The sequence below is a fragment of the Lepidochelys kempii genome, chromosome 22, assembly GCF_965140285.1.
Source record: "Lepidochelys kempii isolate rLepKem1 chromosome 22, rLepKem1.hap1, whole genome shotgun sequence".
Classification (NCBI taxonomy): Eukaryota; Metazoa; Chordata; order Testudines; family Cheloniidae; genus Lepidochelys; species Lepidochelys kempii.
In genome coordinates this window covers 10,444,273-10,463,191 of record NC_136401.1, presented here as the reverse complement: position 1 = coordinate 10,463,191, position 18,919 = coordinate 10,444,273, and the positions used below count along the sequence as shown (strand labels likewise).

At 45.5% G+C, this 18,919-nt stretch overlaps 1 protein-coding gene across 10 annotated transcripts in view; it reads right to left on the bottom strand.

Moving 5' to 3' along the window:
• The window catches only part of PRDM10 (PR/SET domain 10), a 71,948-nt gene extending 54,260 nt beyond the window's left edge, over positions 1–17,688 (bottom strand). For 2 of the 10 annotated variants that reach the window (XM_073320982.2, XM_073320992.2), the window contains exons 1-3: positions 17,441–17,526; positions 6,608–6,853; positions 1,296–1,485 (exon numbers count right to left, since the gene is read on the bottom strand). In XM_073320982.2, coding sequence (XP_073177083.1) covers positions 1,296–1,388 — 93 coding nt within the window. In that variant the 5' untranslated portion in view covers positions 1,389–1,485; positions 6,608–6,853; positions 17,441–17,526. Of the gene's footprint in view, positions 1–1,295; positions 1,486–6,607; positions 8,910–8,946; positions 9,358–17,440 lie in introns of those variants that run through there. The other 8 variants (XM_073320984.2, XM_073320990.2, XM_073320986.2 and 5 more) reach the window with 8 other exon arrangements.
• Positions 17,689–18,919: the final 1,231 nt, after the last annotated feature.

The following is an 18,919-nucleotide window of genomic DNA, read 5'->3' as shown; positions in this document are numbered from 1 at the left end:
ACTAATACATGGTATGCATACAGAGCCTTTCATTTCCAGGATGCTGTGAAAATACTAATGAACCCTCAACAACACCCCTGTGCAATAGCCAGAAGTAGTAAGTATTGTTATTTCTATTTTACAGCTGGAGGAGCTGAGGTACAGAGAAATGCAGTTTCTTGCAAAGTCCAGAGAGCAAGTTATTGGGATAGCCAGGATTCCAAGGCCTTACTCACAATCCTGTGCAAATTCGGCTCAACAAAAATTGAATAATTGTTTTTAATGTATATTTTAAATCATTCCTCTGCACTGCTGAGACTCTGAGAAATGGTATCTTACTAATATTTGAGAAGTAAACATGAAACTGATTTGAAACTAATGTGAAACTAATCAATCTCAGTTTTGCTGTCCAAACTGAGTGAAATGCAAAGAGTGAAAGAGAAGCAATGTAAAGTAAATGAGATTTTTCATAAATCTAAGGCCCAATAATAACCATGGTTTAAAAAAAAATCTGTATATACGATATTACTCTTGACAGTGATGCTTTGAACTGATCCACATTGGTGCTAGAAAATTAAAGAAAAGAGGATGTGTGATGTGACTTTCTGTTATGCTTACAATGAAAAAATGGCAGTAGGAATCTACTACGTATGAATTATGGTCTTGTCTTAGTCATGTGACTAATCCTACTGACATCAGTTGGACTAATTTGATGAATCCTTACACATAAAAGAAGGATTTGGCTGTAGCAGTCACTGGAAACTACATATTTCCTTCTGGCATCACTCCCTCCTACACTACCACAAAACTTTAACCAGGTCCAATTAGAAAGGAAGAAACTGTGGTTCTTTCCCAAGCTTCCACCCATGCTTCCAAGCCCAGCTATGTCCACTTCTGATGCCTGTACCAGCAGATTGTGCAAAGCTTCTTATGGATTGTTGTCCCCCTGCCCTGCGTGCTTATACTAGCAGTGAAATTGTGAACAATGTTGACATTTAAATGACCATTGATAGGCTCCAGAGATCACACCCCTCAAAATGAATAGAGATAGTTAATATCTCTCAGAGCTATTGTTTCAGGCTGTCTGCAAACTCAGACACACTTCACAGCATTGGCTTACACTCAGTTCAATTGCTAAAGCTTTACTTTGGAAACATAGGGGCTAGGCTTCGATTTCTTTTCAAGCTTAGCTTCTGGAGCACAAGATGGCAGGCTCTGGAAAAAAAGTACGAGCTTGTTGACCTGCTGCAAGCAAGCCCAACTCAATCCCTCACTCTAAGAAATAATTAGAGAAATTTCTAGGAGCCACTAGTCACCTGAGCAGTATTCTGTTCCTGCTCAGTAGATTCAGACCACACCTGTGGACTTTCCTCTTTTGAGTCCATCTCGTCCCTGCTGTGGTGCTCCATGGTGATAGCTAATTACAGGAGCAGTGTTTGGCTGAATAGATTCATCTGTTCGCTATGTCTCTACTCACACAAGACAAGATGATCTTCTGTAACATGGCTATAACGAGAGAAAAGAGACCCAAGATATTAAACAGCCGAGTACATTGCAATCAATTTCAATTGTAACAGAAAGGCAGCTGAAAGGTGTTACTATCTACCACATGCAGGGATGTGCTTCTATGACAGAAGAAGTCTTAATTTTATGAACATATTTTTTCTCAGTTCTCTTTCCCAAATCCTGCTGTACAGTATTTTCTATCTACAGTAGATGAGGAAACAGGCCAACAACTGCAAACAGCAGAGCTTCTGAGGAGGCCTGGGAGAAACAGATACTCATGGAGCAACCCTCCCATCCTGCAGCACTGAATGTGATAATCATTGCAGAGCGGAGAGAGGAGTTTAAAAAAGATCCATTTCCCTTCCCTCAAAGTCATCACATTACAGAGACCATCCATCAGCTTAGGGTTAGACTGGATTCCCTTTGAATCCCATCACTACTGCTCCTGCACTGGTCAGAAGGGGTTTGTTTCTTCCTGGCAACAAGGTGTTCCGTCTACAACTTTTGCAGCCTCTAATGGCCTACGGATCAAGAGACAGTGCTGGGAATTGAACCTCAGTCTTTCACAAAAATAATCATTATGTTCAGAGGCAGCCACTGTTTTCTCAATGTATTTGTTTAATTTTTAGTGCAACCGATCCTGAGTTTAGAGGCAACTCTCCACATGCACAGGTCTGCAATCCCAGCTGGCATTTCACATACTATTAAACTAGACATTTTTTTAAACAGAGAAAGAGAAGAACAATGAAGCTTAAATTCTAATCGATGTAAGCCTGGAAATCCTGACAAATTGCTTCCATGCTAGGTTTTATTCACCCCTTGCGATTTTATCAGAGCCTCTCAAGCTGCCATCGGGAATCTCAGAAGTGTAATTTACAGCTCTGCTGATTGGGTTAGTCAGTCCTTCAGCACCTTCCCAGTCCTTCATCTCCAATGTCATATTAAATCATAGACTGAGGAATTAGCATGAGGCTGAGCCCATCTGATTTTTCAGTAAGTCCAATTAACTTTATTTTATACTGGCTGTCTAGTTGGGCTGATCTGATGCCAGCACCTGCCTGTGCAACAGGAAGAAAGCAGAAGGTCCCTGTCATAAATATAAAGGGAAGGGTAACCACCTTTCTGTATACAGTGCTATAAAATCCCTCCTGGCCAGAGGCAAAATCCTTTCAACAGCAAAGGGTTAAGAAGCTAAGGTAACTTAGCTGGCACCTAACTCAAAATGACCAATGAGAGGACAAGATACTTTGAAATCTGGAGGTGTGTGGGGGGGAATAAAGGATTGGTCTGTCTGTGTGATGCTTTTGCGGGAACAGATCAGGAATGCAGACTTACGACTCCTGTTAAGTTAGTAAGTAATCTAGCTAGAAATGCGTTAGATTTCCTCTTGTTTAATGGCTGGTAAAATAAGCTGTGCTGGATGGAATGTATATTCCTGTTTTTGTGTCTTTTTGTAACTTAAGGTTTTGCCTAGAGGGATTCTCTATGTTTTGAATCTGATTACCCTGTATTTACCACCCTGATTTTACAGAGGTGATTCTTTTACCTTTTCTTTAATTAAAATTCTTCTTTTAAGAACCCGATTTTTTCATTGTTCTTAAGATCCAAGGGTTTGGGTCTGTGTTCACCTGTACAAATTGGTGAGGATTCTTAACAAGCCTTCCCCAGGAAAGGCGGTGTAGGGCTTGGGGGGGATATTCTGGGGGAAGACATCTCCAAGTGGGCTCTTTCCCTGTTCTTTGTTTAAAACGCTTTGTGGTGGCAGCATACAGTTCAAGGACAAGGCAAAGTTTGTACCTTGGGGAAGTTTTTAACCTAAGCTGGTAAGAATAAGCTTAGGGGGTCTTTCATGCAGGTCCCCACATCTGTACCCTAGAGTTCAGAGTGGAGAAGGAACCTTGACAGTCCCTCACTGATGCTATCCTTGATTTACATTTTAAAGGCAAATTATTATAGTCATAATTTATTCCCATAAATTCTGACATTCGGTTTGTCACTGACAAGCTAGAAAAAGAAAAGGGAAAAAAGAAGGCATTTTCTGCCTTCTGTTAATCTCGCAAACAATGAAGGAGCCTTGCAGGACCTGAGCACATACATCCTACACAGGCCTTCCCTGCAATGCACAAAGCAATAATTCAGGAAAGCTTTACTATAACGTCACTCCGTGGAGTGATGGAAAAATTAACACCATCGCCACACTGAAAAACAACAAACGGAGGAAAGAGGCTTTTGTGCTTTATTAGACAGTATGTCATGCTATCATCACTGGTAACAACCTCCCACTGACTCCCTCATGCTAAGAAACACATCGCATGCATGTTTTGCTCAACCCAAGGGGTGACGGAAGAAAGTAGGATATGTCATGTGACTTCATAAACACTCATGCTGTTAGACTCTGGGGAAAAGAAAACAGAAATGTTACATTCATGAGTGATGGTATATATATCCTAAAATATAACCCTAAAATCTGGGCAAAGAGATGAAGAGGTAAGAAAAAATACAATGTCAAATCAGTGAGTGACGCTTCAGTCAGGGATCTTACTAGTAAGAAAAAAACACTATTAGCTGCATTGAACAATGGTCAGTGCTGAGAATCATCTAACACTGCTGTCCAAGAGGCTACATTATAAGGTGTTAAAGAAAGAGTTTACTATAATAAATAATAATACATAGTATTTTGACCTTCTATAGCATCTTTCATCCAAACACCTCAAAGTGCTTTGTAATGTAGGTAAGTATTATAAGACTTTCTTCTTATTCTTATCAAATCCTTCCTTTAACTGAAATAATTCAGTGATTTTGTTAGCCCTATGATCACCAGGGTGTATATAATGGATTGTGTAGCGCATGATAGTGTTCATAATATTAATAACAAAGTCTGAACAAGACAGCGTTTAGCTGAATTTATCTTAATATCGTAACAATCTTTCTTGCGTTCCTTTTCTATCAATTTATTCTAAGTTTTTGGCCGTCGGTATTAATTAATTGCATACCCAGTATTTTAATCAATTATCCAAATAACTACCTGCCTAAAACAATCAAAATGGATCAAAATAAATGCTGAAGTTTTATTGTTTGGTTTATTTATTCTATTTACACACACACACGAGAGAAAGAGAGAGAGATTTGGTTACTAAGAATCTGATCAAGTAAACCAAGCATTGAATTAAGTGGAAGGCATGTATATAACCAATTAACAGATGGTATAACAGGGTGGCAGAGTTTTTTGACTGACTCCCCCTTTAAACAGGTGTTGAAATCTTGAAGGCAGATGCTGATTCATTCCTGCTGGCTCACGGTGGTAGGAATAACTCTTCTATGTTGAATATAAGGGAGGTTGGGATGACTCTTTGGCCCCAAACTGAACTTTACAATATAATCACAGCAGGAAAACACCAGGAACAACCAAGCTTAGGGAGAAAGCATAGGGTGTAGTTTAAATTTTTGCTGTGGCTCTGAGTTACTGATAAAACCAAATCTCAGGAAGAGAGGAAGTTTGGTCTACATTCAGTGGGTCAAAGATTCAGCTTCTATCGCCTGGCATAGTTCCATTATAGCTCCAGTTCAATGGAGCTATGCTGTTATACAGTGGCTGAAGATCTGGCCTGATGTATTTAGATTCTGTTCAGAGAACAGTGAAGATTTCACTGCTTACAGATGAGGAAATTTTGCTTACACCATAGCTGAACTGAGGCAGAGAAGTTAAGTGATTTGTCCAAAGCCACATATAGAACCCAGGAATACTCGATCCCAGTCACTTGTTGTAACTACTAGACCACGTTGGTTCTGAAAACCACCTTCTTTTGAGAAGCTGCAGAACTTGTTCATGCCTTTGATTCAATTAGTGTAAAAAGAAATCTGGTAAGTTATTGTTCGATTTGAATGGCTATATAGCTGCAATACATGGCTATCAAAAATTGGTTCTTCATTCGTCTTTTTATCCTTCCATTTTAATAATCAGAATATACAGCAAAACACCTTTCCCTGGAACAAGGCACAAGGGAATTTGCAAGTCTCTTTGTAATCATTGCAGTGCATTTGCGCCAGTGCTGCTAAATTGGAGCAAAAGACTTCCAGTGGAGACAAGGCCTTTGAAAAAGAGTCCACGACTTCAGAAAGTTTGAAAATGGTTTAGTTAGAAGTCACTTTCCACCCTGAGACATTGAAGGCGAGAATGCCAGGAAATGTAAATACCTGAGGGTGTCTACATTACAGCAGCACAGCTATGGCGCTGTAGCTTTGCCATTATAGCGCCATGGTGTAGACACTTCCTACATCAACAAAAGGGGTTTTCCTACTGATATAGGTAACCTACCTTTCTGAGAGGTGGTAGCTAGGTAAACAGAAGAATCCTTCTGTCAGCCTAGCTGTGTCTACACTGGGAGTTAGGTCAACCTAACTATAGATTGCAATTGCATGGGCATGCAAGTTTTCACAGCCCTGAGCAATGTACCTTGGTCAACTTAAGTTTGAGGTGCAGACCAGACCTGAATAAGTTTTAAAACTGAGCTCATAGAAGGATGCTAAGGGGACAGGCTGGAAGAAGTTTCCTTGCTGAACCTTATGCATAGGTGATCCTCCTTGAATTAATCTGGGAGGTTGCTATTCTTCCCTCCAAATGCATCCTCAAGATCCACTCCAGCTTTCTGACCTATAAGGAATAAGTGCTAACGTCTCTGCACTTCAGGGCTCCCCTATGATCTTTTCTCAGTTCTCCCAGCAGTACTGGCTCAGTGCACAGTGGAGTAACAGATACCCAAGCTGGCATGTGGCTATGGAACTTTTAAAAGGCAGTGACAGTTGGGTCAAGTCATCTACCAAGGAAAATTCTTGACATGTGTCCAGTCTCCCCCTGACTCATTACACCCAACAGAAATGTTGCGTTTAGATTAGCTGTTGAGAAAGGGTGGTAATTGAGTGAGTTGACAGTGACTTCACAGTGGCCCAACTTAAGGGTTACATGAACTGTTTACTTTACTGTCTGTAGCCTATATAACAGGAGTGGCCAAACTGTGGCTCGCGGGCCACATGAGGCTCTTTTACCATTAAAGTGTGTCACGCAGAGCACCCCAGTCCCATCCAATCCCACCCCCACCCACCCACCCCACCATTCTCCACCTACCAGACTTGGGTGGGGGAAGCTCAGGACCTCTGCCTTGCAGCAGCATGGTGTGGTAGGGGCTTCTGCCCAGCGAGGAGGGGGGTCTTGGGGCTTCAGCCCTGAGGGGCACTCCTGCCAAGGCTCAGGGCTTCAGCAATAGCGGGGCTAAAGCTCCAACCCCCGGCTCCAGGCAGGTGTGCCCTGGCTCTCAAACTTCTGAAGATTGTCATATGTGGCTCAGAGGGCCAATAAGTTTGACCACCCCTGCTATAAAACCATAAAAACAAGACACAATTCTCATTAATATTTAGCTTAATTACAACCTAGTTTCTTCAAATATAGCCCTATGCACAAGATTGCAATTAATTTTAATTATACGGAAAGTTTGTCGAATCTGTGCTAGTCCATCATTCTTACTGGTGCCTCCGTTAAATTATAGATGAAAGATCTTTTCTTGGGCTTCTGCATATTTTAGAAGGTGACTTGCATGGGCCTTGTCCTTTGCCTGGGATACCCAAACTTCTGGCATAATGAGGGAATACTCTCTTCTATCCATGCTACCTGTCTATGGATCATTCTCTACATGTATACATTTCTCTTTCCAAATATTTTGGGGGCTTTTCCACACCACGTGTAGAAGTTTGACATCTTAGGAATACAGGAATATCCGTGCAAATATGCCAATGGGGGATTTTGCTGTGTCAGAAGGGATGCATGCAGGTGCAGTGTGAACCTGATGTAACTCAATTACTTGCATTTCTATAGCATCCCTGAGACCTATATAGAGCATAAGCAGCATGTTAAGCAGTATGCCAATGTGCAATATGCTAAACCATTTACAGCACCCCTGAAGAGAGCATTTTCCTCCTCAAAATAGAAGCCATGCCTCACTCAGTATGGAATCAGGTGATGACACAAGGGCTGCAATGCTAATGGGTAGAAATACATCATATCATCATCCCTGAGTGTGAAAGAAACAGGATACCAATAGAATGCAGCATAAACAACACAGCAGGATATGGTGTGAGGTGAAACCCACACATTTCCCTTTATTAGGTCCCGCCCTCCAGATGCCAGCACATGTAGAATGCAGCTGTCTGTCTTCTCAAATCTATAAAGTGCAACCCCATCAGCAAACTCCTCAGACGATCCTACTAGCTCCTCATTCATTTCAGGATACAGTTTAAAATTGCCCTACTTTTGTTAAAATCCTCTGGGGACTCCTGCAAACCTCACAGACTCTGTCCCTCTTCTCTTCCAGCACTTGCTTCCTCTTTGACCTTTCCAAAATTTCAGTGTTGCTCCAGTCTCTTGCCTCTACAATTCTCCATCTCTTTCCAAGCCCATGTGTAAACCTGCCTTTATTCCTTTGATACCTTCTCATGTCTCACTTCTTCCCCTTGTCATATATTGTCCCTAACTGCAACGCTATTATTAATTCTTCAAATTCTTTGAAACAATCATACACAAAATAATATATTATTCCATTGAGATTCCCCAAAATTGGAGGGAAGATTGGGGCAAGACAAAATGCAGGTGTGCACCTCAGCAGCAACTTGGAAAACTGGAAAGGTACAAAATAATGAGCTTAATTCAGGAATTCTCAAGTGAAGGGGCTTGACCCACACCACAGGGTGGTTAAAACTCACCAATTACATGGGAAAAAGAAACTAGGGGTAACTGGACTCAGCAGGGGCAAGGACAAGGAAGGGAAGGAGCAATTCCCTCCTCCTTCCTCCTCCCCTCACCTTCTATGGCTGTCCCCACCTCCTCCCTGTTCTGCCCCCTCCCCTAACCAATTTGTATTTAGCTCTCACATTTACAGCATGCAGCTCTGGAGGAAGCACTATGCACAAGCAGCTGCACTTACATTGATTCAGTCATGCCCTTAGTCTGAGAAATGTTCACTAGAAAATAAAGCTGCTCAACCATTTACTGATATGATGGATTTTGAATTAGAGAATGACAAATAATCTGTCACTTGGTATTTCTGTTACTGCAGTGTCAGGGCCAGGAGCTGTTTCGTATACTGGTTACTAAATTTTACAAAAATAAAATTCTTAATTTGTCTCAATTTATTCTCTGAATAACAGGGGTCTAACCTTTTACTTGCAGAAAATAACCGTTCAGCTAAAAAAGTCATTTGCACAGGGACAGTGGCACCTTTATAACAAATACAGAATAATAAATACCCTCTACTTTTGTACTCATGGCACCAGTGTAACCTCACCTCAGAGTGAATTCCAGCAGCAATGTCTGTCATTTATACGAAAATTGATGTTTCTATTTGGTAAATATCTTCCATAACACAAAATGTCTTTAACCAAATTAATAATGAAAAAACAAACACACACACAAACCTTTTTAAACACTTGGAAGGCTTCAGATGCGGACAGAAGAGAACCGTGCTCTTCATTTCTAGACCACCAGTTTGAATCCAGTTTACAACAGTAGCGACTAACTTATTAGCACCCCAGGGCAGCTCTAGTCGAGGTCCACGGGTGCAACTGCACTCACAGAAATCAGGCCCAGACCAACCAATATGCACTCAGTGCATTTTCACAGGACCCCCATCTCAAGCTTGGCCTAGCTGTCCCCCCATCACGATGCAGGCGCTGCCAGGCCAAATTTGACAGAGTGGCACTGTGACCCCTTGTGCCAGGTTGCAATGCCATTCACTCAAATTCAGCCTGGCCACCCCTCCAACGAAGGGTCTGTTTGTCCTGGTCTGATGGAGGGACAACCAGGCCAAATTTGAGTGAACGGAGTTGCAAACTGGCGTATGCAGTTTCAGCACCAATCAGGTCTGGCACCTGCCATAGGTAGTGCAGGGAGCAACTTGCTTGTCCCAGATCCCACTATCACCACCACTGGCATCATCATGCTGGGCTCAAGTCAACCTGCCAGGGCAAGAGCTCAGCGGTAGGCGCAGATTCGGGGATACCGCTCCCATCAGCAGTGGGTCTGGAGCTCAGGGAAAGATAGAACTGGAAGCAGACCCCCAGCTGCACGCAGGGCAGAGCCCCCCATCTCCACAGGGAAGACAGCAACCCCAAAGGCCTGGGCCCTCTCTTACCCCTCCCCCCCCAGTTCCCCACCCTCCAGTACTCATTGAATCAGAAGTCTACATCAGCCCCTGTATCATCAGATCATTGTGAAGTGAGTTGCGGATGGGAGGTGAAATCCAGCCCCACCAAAGTCAATGGGAGTTTTGCTATTGGCTTTAATGGGATTCTCAGTTCAAGTTCCGGTGGACAAGTATCCATATCACCAAAACTGCAGCTTGCATTCTTGCTGGCAGCCTCAGAAAATACATGAACTATGGGTCTAGCCAAAGCACTGGTTTTCCCTGCTTGATACTATTACTGGGGTTTCCTAACTTTTTGAGAAGGAAGGTTTGAAAACTCCATAATGATGAATCCGCTCACTTCCGACTGAGCTAGAAGACAGTGGCAAAGAGTTTCCTTTCAGTATCAAAGACTTTCAGAGAGGCTATATTTATCTCTGAATACCTGAGAAAGTACATCACTTTCTTGTACAAAGAATGAGGTTTGGTGTCCCCCAGCTGGCAAGCAATGGCCATGGTCATAGTATTGGCTATAATGAAGACATGCTGATAATTTTACCTTATGAGAGCTAATGACATACCTTAGTTCTGGAAAGCTGATGCTGCAAGAGTTGGCCCCTGCATTAACTGATTGTTTGAATGGCCTCCCCAGCTGAAAAGACTGGTATCCATTGATGTGGATCTGGTCAATTCGATTTAGGATGAACTGCTTTGACCCTGTGCTTCTCAGTCCAGTAAACTAAGCAGATTATTGATTGGGGAACAGTAATATTGAACTGGGGATGACTCAGAAATTCTGGAGAAAGATATAAATCCAGAATTCCCAACTCCATCAAACTGTTTGAAAACCAAGAAGGAAGAGTTGACTTCCTGGTACCTCTCTTTCCTTAGAACAACTTCTATTACTCCAGTCTGAACTAACTTCCTGAATCTGGAATTCTTGGGGAAAATGGACAAACTGAGAAGAGGGAAGAATTGATTAAGAAGAGGTTGAAGGGAGGGAGGGTGCTAAGAGATTCTGTTGCATACTCCTTACTACCTGTTCAAAGCAGAAGCCCCAGGAGTTGCAAAGTTGAGGAGTCTTCCCCATGGGACACAGATCTTTAGGCAGGCAAGGTGGTGAATCATGCTGAGGTCATGTTACAGCAAAGTGCTCTGAAATAAGTTGATTCTGAGTCAGTTCCGAGGTCATCTTACGGTAAGTACCTGTTTTCTGGTCCAATGAATATGGAGGCAGAGAAGCCCCACAAGTAGGGCTTATTTCTATGAAATGATGTATATATTTCCATCTGCTTAGAGGGAAAAGACATCTGCTCCTTGTCCACTGCCTATATAACTGCTTTCTTGAGAGGCTCTCCAAAGAGCTTTCCTCCTCTCATATGATTCCATTTCTTTTCTCTTCTATTTAGGTTCTTACATTACAATAATTGCTATGGTGTTTGAGCACAGAACATTCGCTTCACATTTTTTGGGGCACAGATAGTGTTGCTCGTTTGGTCTGAATGGTTAGCCAATACATAGGACCTTGCAGTGTTGTTTCCATTAGGCAGAGAAACTGATGAAACACTCAGCTACTTTCTTTGGTTCAATCCTATTTATTTACAAAGAATATACACAAAGTCTTGCATCCCTGAATACAGTAGAAACAAAAAAAACAGCAGGCAGTTTCCTTGCTCACTATTTCCAAGTCTGCTCCTCCAGTCAGTTCTATGCTCAAGGAGCTGTCACTCTGATCCTTTTCTGGGTCATGCTCATGACTGCTTCGCTGGTTGTCTGCTGGCTCTCTGCCTCTCACAAAGAGCCTGTCAAAACAATCTTCTAGCCCTGCATTTACAACCAGTACCAGGGAAACCCTCTTATTCTCCCAGGGTTAGTTTTTTCTCAAGCCTTGTCATGTAGCCCACTGCCTTGGCCAGAAGCTTCTATAGTTTTCAGTTATCTCGCTTCATAAAGGAACATTTAATTGCTCCTTCCAGCTAGCCAGAAAGAAGGATGTTTAGCACACCCATGATTTTAACCAGGTCTGTGATTGTCTATAGCAGCAGTTCTCAACTGGTGGTCTGTGAGCCCTTTCGGGGAGGGCTGCGGAGCCTCATTACTGAAACCCAATTTCCCTGAGCCCCAGCACTGAAGCCAGGAGCGGTGCCGGGCTGAAGCCGGCACCCCCTCACCCTCCCAGCCCAGGAGTGGTGCAGGGCTGAAACTGATGCTCCCCCCAAGCCAGGAACAGTGGATGGCTGAAGCAGGGAACCCCAGCGCCCCCCTCCCCGCTGAAGCTGGGAGCCGCACTGGGAGCCCCCCGACCCGTACACAGGCCCAAGCTGCCCCCTGAGCTACCCCCTGCTTGCAAACATCCCCTAGCTACCCCCTGCCCGCACACAGCACATAGCTATCACCTGCCTGCACCCTGAGCTACACCCCTGCCCGCACACAGCCCCTAGCTGTCCCCCTCCCTGCACCCTGAGCTACTCCCCTCACTTCACAGAGTCCCTAGCTACCCTCTGCCTGCACCCTGAGCTATTTTCAAACTTTTTGAACTGACACCAGCCCCCTCCCCGGAGTTATATTTTTGGTTGCGTCCCCGTACAGCCCAGACAGGCTGGGTGGCCTCCTGAGTCAAGGGATGGAGGTGGCGCTCCCTCCCTACACCCTGCTGTGTGGAGTTGGCTCAAGCCTCGCCAGCCCTTGCCTCCCCCCCCCGCATAGAAGTAAAACTATGCCCAAGGGTCATCCCGGCCCAGAGGCTCACGCTCTCCCCCCCACCCTCTGCCAGGCCCTGGCATTTTTATAGCATATTGATGGGGGGGGCCTCAGCAAGAAAAAGGTTGAGAACCCCTGGTCTATAGATCAAAGACCTGCCTGATGGCATCCATTAACAGCTTCCACCATACCAATATCTTCTGGCCACGACAGTAATTCTTTCTCCACCTTTTTTTCAGGGAAGCAAAGAAGGAGAGTGATTTCTTTCATCTCCTTATGAGGAGACTCAGGGCATGGCTACACTAGAGAATTTACAGTGGCGCAGCACCCCTGTAAGCTCTCTAATGTCGCCACGCTAAGCTCTCCTGTTGACTTAATTACTCCAGCCCCCGTGAGCAACAGAAGCTATGTCAGTGGGAGAAGGTCTCCCACAGGTCTCCCACTGACAGTGTTGTCCACATTGGCGCTTATATTGGTGTAACTTATGTTGCTTGGGGGTGATTTATTTACCCCCTTGAGTGACATAAGTTATACCAACATAAGCTGTAGTGTAGACATTCTCAGATCAGAGTCGCTCAGCTGGAAACCGTGGCTGGAGGTAGCATTTTTCTCCTGGGAATAGCTGGGCTCAATATATTTTGGTTCTTCTTCCATAGGGATTTTTGATATGGGGGTTCCTGAAGTGGACACACATACAAAATACTAAACAGTATATGTATTTCAAGGGTGTTGCCCTTTTATATTCCTGCTGTTGGGGAAAGGGCACCTTTCCTCAATGGTGAGAATATGCAGAAGACTCTGACAAATGGAGAGGACAGATTCTGCAGCAGGACCCTTGGAGTTAAAGCAGTGCCCCCGCTGAGCCCAGCTAGGGAGATCCCACAGAGAAACCAAAATCAAGGGGTTTCCAAACATTCTTTGTTGCCCCTGATCTGATAGGATTAAGATGGAAGAAGACTGGAGCTACGCAAGTGTAATGGTCCACCTCTCAGCTCAGAAAATCACAAAACCATGGCAATATCTCAAATGAGAATCCCTTTACAATATTGGCTGCATAAAACAGTTGCTTTGATTTACTCAACGCTACAGAAGAGGTTTGCATGCTAAGGTTCCTTACAGCAAAAACAGGAATGGCTATTAGCTGAATGCTATTGGTGCTGAGCATTGAATACTCTCTTTCACCACTAATCATATACAAGGACAGCAAGATCATCATGCAAGGTGGGTTTTATACTAAATTATGCTGTGAATTGTCATCCAGCTTTTAATATCAAAATGGTTTATTATGCTCAAAAGTAGGAACCCATGTGTCTGTAACAAGCTGTATCCTACACTTAACTTAATTATCCCAGCACACATGGGAGGTAAGTCAGTAAATTTTCTGAGAACCTTTGGAAGAATTTGCTCTCATGGCAGCAAGAAGGCTGGAAGGTGCAATATGTTTAACCTCACTGACTACTGAGTCATGACTGCTGTCTTTTTTCTGAATTTTCATTCATCAAAAACGTATTTATTTCAAGGAACTCTGGCTCTAGTGCATTCTGGTTGGATGTTAGTAATCAGGTAAAGTAGGACCACAAGATTTATATTTCACTGGTGGAATAGAGATGGAAATCACACTTACAGCTAGGACACAAAAGTCTATTTATTTCCAGGACAGGAGTAATGGTTGCAATTTATTTAACCATATAATAGAGAGAATAATTTGGCCAAACACAAACAAATCTTTACTCAAATTGTGTGGAATGGATCTATCTAGTTCTTATATCATGTCCATCATCATATTAGCTGATCATCTAAAATCTCATTATGATGTTCCTAAATCGTTTCCCACAGTTTATTAGATTTAGCTGCTAAAAATCTATTTATTTTAACCATGGAGTATAACAGGGAATCAACCATTCTGAATGAATCCCAGGACAGTGTAACATTCTGATGCTTGAATTTTTTCAAAACGCAATCATACCAACTGGCCGTGGTTTGCAAATTATAACAGGTTTCAGAGTAACAGCCGTGTTAGTCCATATTCGCAAAAAGAAAAGGAGTACTTGTGGCACCTTAGAGACTAACCAATTTATTAGAGCATAAGCTTTCGTGAGCTACAGCTCACTTACTCAGATGCATATCGTGGAAACTGCAGCAGGCTTTATATATACACAGAGAATATGAAACAATACCTACTCCCACCCCACTGTCCTGCTGGTAATAGCTTATCTAAAGTGATCATCAGGTGGGCCATTTCCAGCACAAATCCAGGTTTTCTCACCCTTCACCCCCCCACACAAATTCACTCTCCTGCTGGTGATAGCCCATCCAAAGTGACAACTCTTTACACAATGTGCATGACAATCAAGTTGGGCTATTTCCTGCACAAATCCAGGTTATTATAACAGGAATCTTCTACTAAGAGAAATGTGATTCCTTTTACAAACTCCCGACTGTAATTTGCACCCAGATCTGTCTATCAAAGAAACAGTCCTAGTCTTTTTGACTGGACTACAACGACTTCATCAAACTCCTACCTAAATCTGTGTCTTCATTTCATCCTCCACCTCCTCTTGTTAACTAAGCTGCTACACATCAGCTTCTCTAACTACTCCCTTTGTCTTTCTCCCATTCCTGGCCTTCTAGTCTTTATGCTGCCCACTAAATTTGGCACAGTCTCCTTCAAACTTCCTTCTTTCACAAAGATTTCTTGCTCTAATCTTATTAAGATACTGCTTTGCCTTCTGGTGCTAAGACTGATCTCCCACACATCAAACTACTCAGACTTAGGGCATGTCTACCTGTACAGTGCTTCAACAGCGCTTCTGGTGAACACGCTCTATGCTGACAGAAAAGAGCTTTCCTGGTGGCATAATTAAAGCACCTCAGCAAGCAGCAGAAGCTACGTGGGCAGGAGAAGCACTCCTGACAACATAGCGCTATCCACACTGGCGCTTATGTAGGTGTAACTTACATTGCTCAGGGGGTTCACACCCCCCGGTGACTTAAGTTCTGCCGACATAAGCTGTAGTGTAGACATAGCCTATTAGATTCTAAGGAATTTGAGTCAGGGCCCTTGCCTGTTAAATTGTTCGGGAAACAGCAACATACCCTTACAGTGTTATGTAAGCAATATGTGCAGTAGTAAAATAAAGCTACCTAATGAAAAAAAAAATACAGAGGCCTCAGAAACTGGAAAAGATAAAAGCAAAATAAGGGGCTTTATCAAAGTACATGTGCCACAAGCTGACATGTCGGGTTGTGAGTTCAATTCTTGAGGGGGCCATTTAGGGATCTGGGGCAAAAATTGGGGATTGGTCCTGCTTTGAGCAGGGGATTGGACTAGATGACCTCCTGAGGTCCCTTCCAACCCTGATATTCTATGAGTCTATGTACAGAACATCCAGGTACAGAGCATTCTTAGATTTCCATAAAGGGAGGTGACAGAAACATATCAACACTACAATACTGCTTGGGTTCGCCCCAGCCTACATCGGTCATTTTGTTGTATTCCTCCTCTTGCTCACCACACTCATCCCAAAGTTTTATCTCCTAATTGCTCCAATTCTGTATTTCTTTCTGCTTTCCTCTACTAGTGTTTCTATCTTTTTGCTAAATGTCTAGATTAAAGTATCATGCCATTTTAAACTTCTCAAAAGATTTGGAAGACAAAAGCTGGCTCTATGACAGAGATCCCAAATTGTCAGCGTACCTCAATATAGTCCCATTTCCACAGCTCCCCGCCCCCGGTGATTTAAGGCCACAGTCGTGTCCCATGAGCTAGGGAGGAAGGATCACCCCCCAACAAAAAACCGCACAGTGCCAACAATGCTGGGCTTGGTCGTCTCAGTAAGGTAGCCCTGCCATAGTATTTCGAGGACAGCGATCGCTCAAATGGAGAAATCCTGAAACGTTCCCGTCCCCCGAAGTCAAATCCGGGTCCCGCACAGGTGGCTGCATGGCAAGCCATTCGCATTTCGACCCGGAGAGGCCCCGCGTGCTGCAGTGGCACCTCCCAAGCACCCACAAGATGCCTGCCCACGCCCCGGCTTCTTCCCTCAACCTGCAGGCCGGGCAACCCTCCAGGCTCCTGCCGGGCGGGCGGGCGTGGGGAGGAACCCACTGGGCCTAGTCCCCAGCACACCAGGAGCAGGCGCCAGCCAAGCCCGCCCTGGACAGCCAATCACCGGGGGGGGGGCCTGGGCAGAAAAACAGCCCCACCAATAGAACTGGGCTCTTGCAGCCCCATGGTCTCCCCCACTCCTCCCCTCCCCCATCGGAGAAGGGGGACAAGACACACCCCAGCCAATCAGAGTCCGGGGCAGAACCTCTCCCCCGCCCTGGAGCCGAACGGTCTCCCCAACATACACACAAAGACACCCCCGGCACCAGCCAATCAGAGGAGGGGGCGCGACCCTCCCCCCCCCCGCCCCCGGATCCAAGGGAGACAGGGGTGCGAAGTCTCTGGCCAATCAGAACAAGGACCTCTCCACCGCACAGACTCCTCTCCCCTCGACAAAGCGTGAGGCGCAACAGCCCCCAGAGCTGGCCTGGCACCCAACGGTCACTCAGCCCCAACCACTCTGGGACTGGGAGGGGGGAAGAGGCTGAGAGGTTGCGCCGCATGGGCTGGGAGAGGAAGAAGACCGAAGCCGAGGGGAAGGGGAATGATCCAACTATGGGGGCAGGGGAAGATGAACGGGCCATACAGGGGCAAAATGCCCAGCGTGTTGGGGGGGGGGTAAAATGGCTCCGACACCCCCCCCCGTTAATGAGGTGCCGGGGTCCGGACTGTACCATCCGGGAGGGGGGGAAGTCGGGTGGGGGCAGCCCCTTACCCCCCTGTCCGGGGCGGGTGGGGGATCCCGATCGGGGAGGGGGGGAAGAAGCGGACTGTACCTCTCCTGCAAGTGGGGGGGAAATGACAGCGCCCTATTCCCCCCCACCCGCGGGAGCGAACGGTTTGTCCCGGCCCCAGCGCTAAGGAGCCGCCGGCTCCGGCGCCATCTTGGGTGCGACTAAAACAACAAGCCCAAATCCCTGGCATGTCTCCGCGGTGCCCCTGGGCCAGACTCCCCTCCCGGACCGTCCCATCGCGTTACCTGAAGGGGTCCCATGCGGATGCCGCGCCCCGGCCGCCGCCGCAGGCGCCGCCGCTGCCCCAAACCCCCCCACCTGTCCTCACCTCACAATGGTAGCTGCAGACCAGGAGGGGGGGCGGCCGCCCGGAGCTCATTACCATAATCTGCCTGGCAACAGCTATCAGTGCCGCATGCTGATTGGCCAGGAATCCCGAGCCCGGGGAGACTGGGCAAACGCACCCCCCTCCCAAAAAAGCACAAAGCGGCCGGGTCCCCAGGGGGAAGGTGAAGCAAAGCCCCCCCTCCCCCCAGTCCACAGGAAAGGGGGAACCCTTGCCAGGGCTTCCACCCCACCCCAGCACCACCCACCAATCACAGCGCCGCTCTCATCCAACCGCAGCTCCGCCGGGGGCCTGCTCGCCAATCACAGTGTTCCTCTCAGCGTGGTGCTCCGCCCTCTTGCTGTGGGAGGAGGGGAGGGGAGTAGAGCAGTGCCCCCTGTTGGCTAGATGGGGAGAAGGGAAGCCCAGCAGCGCCCCCTGCTGGTGGGGGGAATGACCCAAGGGGTAAGGGGAGCAAATAGATGGGTACAGGGAGAGTTGGGCTGGCTAGCTCGGCAGTGACAGAGCAGGGCATGGAACCCAGGGGTCCTGACACCCAGCCCCTCAGCCTATTCTCTCTTCTCTAGGCCCCCCACTCCAGGACTCAGCCAGCCCTTCATCCTCCAGGTAAACTGAGTTCAGTATCATTTGCTGCGTGCGCGCGTTTCAGGGATGGGACCTTCCATCCTGTGTCTCCATCTGCTCTGCCCAGGGGACATTTCTTGTAAGAGGGGGCTTCTGCCTGGTACTCTTGGTCTACATTTCCCCACCCTTCCCGCTGCGCACTGGGGTGCAGCCCCCTGCCATTGAGAGGTGGCTGCACTTTTGAGTCAAAGGCATTCTTGTGCCTGCATCATATGTAATGGGTTTTTAGACCCTTTGAGATGAAGGGTGCTGTATAAATGTAAGGAATTATTATATTATAGACAGAATAAAGCACTGGTGCACATGGGATGCTAGGGATGCTTTATGGAGGGAGGAACTAGATGACATAATTGATCCTTTCATCTTCACTGTATTATTCTGTAGGGGAAAAAATAAATTTAAAATCTAACCTAAACTCACTTTTTGTTTGAGAATGTTGGTTTTCTTTTTGTTGTTGTTTTTTGTGGGGGTGGTCAGTTGGCTTCTGTTGTATAAGGACATTGATCCTAGTCCATTGACACTTTATATTTTTGTATAGCATCTTTAGCACTGATGTGAACACAAAATGCTTCACAGGTGTTTATAAAAAAAATGTAAATACAAAATTATTAATCTAATGCACATTTTACTCTGAGTTTTGTCTAGCCTGGCTGAAAAAGGTGGGTTTTTTAAAACATTACCACTATCTGCACTCTCTCAAGATTCTTTGGGAAAGGATATTTGCAAATTATAAAAGAAACAGCAATTTGGTTTG